General features: G+C 42.2%; 1 protein-coding gene across 1 annotated transcript in view; it reads right to left on the bottom strand.

Annotated features, from left to right (window-relative positions):
• fer1l6 (fer-1 like family member 6) overlaps positions 1-2,580 on the bottom strand; it is a 101,165-nt gene extending 98,585 nt beyond the window's left edge. Inside the window, exons 1-2 of the mRNA XM_037687125.1 lie at positions 2,502-2,580; positions 1,060-1,165 (exon numbers count right to left, since the gene is read on the bottom strand). Of these exons, the coding sequence (XP_037543053.1) occupies positions 1,060-1,165; positions 2,502-2,580 (185 nt within the window). The remainder of the gene's footprint in view (positions 1-1,059; positions 1,166-2,501) is intronic.
• Positions 2,581-3,091: the final 511 nt, after the last annotated feature.

The raw sequence follows: 3,091 nt of genomic DNA, 5'->3' as shown, positions 1-3,091 counted from the left end.
GGTCTTGATGGGGTCTTGATAGGATCTTGATAGGGTCCTGATGGGATCTTGATGGGGTCTTGATGGGGTCCGTTGAGCATCCTAAAGACGCAGTGGGCTATCATCATAGTGGTGGCGTTGATGGCAGCATGAAGCCTGCCTACACTATGAGCACTTTAAAGTAGGACTGGGCACACGGGCCTCAGGCCTCGGCTACGATCCTGGTACTGACCCGGTCATGGAAACAATGATATCTATACAGGCTCTGTATGTCAGAGATCTGCAGCCAGTCAGAGATGCCTTCAAGAGGATTGCTTGCTGGGCATGTGGCTGAATGGCCAGACGTCTCACGCCCAAGTTTTTTTCAGGTTTATAAAACCAAACTGATGAAAATCACCACGAAACCTTTGAGACTGAAGATATTTAGAAACACATTCTGATTCTGGCTCTAGCTGTTGGCCTGACTTTCCAATCACAACTAAGCTCTGTTTCTCACAAACCTTAATTACAACATGTAAAATAATAATTCTTCATAACATTTACACAAAACCTCATCCAAAATGACCAAAACACCCCTTTAAAAGAAGCTTCATTACAACTGATAAATCACAGAACAGAGAGAACTCTACAGTAATGTGACAATAAACTGTAAGGAAATAAAAGGATGGAAGGAACGCCTGAGTTTCAATCAGACATAGTTCGATGCTGAGACGAGCGATAACATCACACTCAGTCTCATGTAAGATCTGTTAATGTTGAACAACTGTCAGCTACTACCACTCCAAGTTTGATCTCAGTTTTACATGATGAAAGACAATCGGTAATGTTCTGTATCTGAAGAAGCAGCAGACAAGTTGAATCTTCTCTTCATCACAGTCTCTCATACTGAGCAAGCACAAAGGAGACAGTGGAGAGAAAAAACTCCCTTTAACAGGAAGAAACCTCCAGAAGAACCAGTGAGATGTGATTTACATCCAGTGAGTATTTTCTGAAAGCTTCATAAAACTCTGACTCTGGTAGTTTTATGCTCAAGTTTAAAGCACAATGTGTCGCGTACGCAGCGTTTCTTTAATTTTTTACCTTTTTGTGTTGGGTACAGTTCTGGTTCTGACCGCAGGCTGGTCGGGGTGGTGTTGTTCTTCAACTTGCAAGAGTGGTGCCTCAGGAGACACGTCAACCTCACTGTCTACACACATGCACAGAGAAACAAGTGAATATTGTGTGACACATCAGCCAAGACAAACACCACCAGCCTGACAGATGTGGTCTTAAACTTTGGCCTCATCACATTTTTGTTACAGACATGAACAGTTGTCGAGATATTCAAATGCACTGTAACAGGAAGTGATGATCAATTTGTAAGATATTCCAGGAAACAGGAGCGGAGTAGGAGAAGGTCCTTTTGTCTAGTTCAGTCCTCACTGAGGGAACACTGCAGGTAATGATGTCCTGAGAGCGCACGCTGTAGCTGCACTCACACAGAGACATGTAGGAGGAGATGTATGAAGGCAGCAGACCAGGAAGTGATTTAAAGATGGAAATGTACCAGTGAGAGAGTCTGTGTGAAGTTAATGGTGACCAGTTAACCAGTGAATACTGGGTGCAGTGGTGGGTACGGTAGTTACAGATAGTTATGAACCTTAGTGCACCATGATAGACAGCATCCAACATCTGCAGGGTGATATATATATATATATATATATATATATATATATATATATATATATGAAATAATTAAGGTTTACTTTATTCTCTCTTCATTTCCAGTCCAGAAATACACTCATCTTAAACTAAATAAATAAATGTGTTATGTGATGTCATCATTGTACGTTCTCATACAATGGTAAAATTAGTTATCTGCATTTAACCCATCACACCTGGGGTACACTCAGGTGGTGCAGTGGGCAGCTATTGAAGGTGCTTGGGGAGCAGCTGGGGATAGGGTGTCCTGCTCAGAGACACCACGAGATGTGCAATGACTGGGGATGGAACCTGGGGCTTGTGGGTCCGAATCAGCTGCCCTTCCTCTACACCGTCTGGGCCCTGAAACGCTCTACAAAAATGCTCAGCACTCAAATCCCTCAGAGACAACGCACGTTGGCGTTCCGTTCATTTAATCTACTCTTAAAACGAGTTATTCTGACAGGATTTTCATCCAACATGGCATTGTTGCAACATTCATGTTACCTTCTGCTCTCTGAAGCACTTTGTGCAGCATTAGGTTGTTGTAAAGTAAAGACTGAAGGTCTTTCATCAACACGTGAGTTTCATGAGAAATGTATTTAGGTGTTCTGTCTCGGACAAAGCCTGGATGAGTCCGAACTGTGTCTCATAAATAATGTTAAATTATTATTTTATAATTGAATGTTTCTGTTCGGTGCCCTGAGACGACTTCTGTTGGGACCTGGAGCTACAGAAATAAACTGACCTGACTGTGCATGTTTGATAAGGGTTAGTCTGTCCACAGTTAGACAAACACTCATCACGCACTGAGTGACGAGTGTTTGTCTTTAAGGCCTTACCCACAGCTCCTTTGTTTGCCAGAACCAGGTCGGAGGCGTCTTTCTTCTTCTTCTTCACTTTCAGCCCAAATATCTTCATCCTGCTCACAGAAGAAAGATGTTCGTTCATTCCAAACTCATGTTCAGCACTTGTGACTAACGTCAGAGGACATGGATTTTTTAAAGTTCAAGTTTAAGTAAGTTTTAATATCATTCACATCACATGTGGTACATGAGGAGGAACGAAATTATTTGCACAGGGTCCCAGTTCCATCCAACAACTGCAAAAATATAGTGTAAAAAGAAACTGTAAATAATGATGTAAGATATAAACTAAGACATGCACTAAACACTAGTACAAAAACAATACGCTGAACAACAGCAGCACGAGCATGAGTCTGTGTGAGCAGATGAGTACAAATGAACATGAAACAGATCAGTAGCATGAGATCAGCAGCATGGATAATCAGCAGCACATTTCACCATTCAAAGTGTCATCACAGTGATTCTCCTGGTTAGAGATTCATGAGTCTAACAGCCTCAGGGTAGAAGCTGTTCCTCAGTCTAGTGGTTCTACACTTAATGCTCCTCAACCTCCTTCCTGAGGGGAG

The sequence above is a fragment of the Nematolebias whitei genome, chromosome 13 (assembly GCF_014905685.2).
Source record: "Nematolebias whitei isolate Nwh7 chromosome 13, NemWhi1, whole genome shotgun sequence".
Classification (NCBI taxonomy): domain Eukaryota; kingdom Metazoa; phylum Chordata; class Actinopteri; order Cyprinodontiformes; family Rivulidae; genus Nematolebias; species Nematolebias whitei.
The sequence above is the reverse complement of the archived record's forward strand: the minus strand, read 5'-3'. Positions and strand labels throughout refer to the sequence as shown.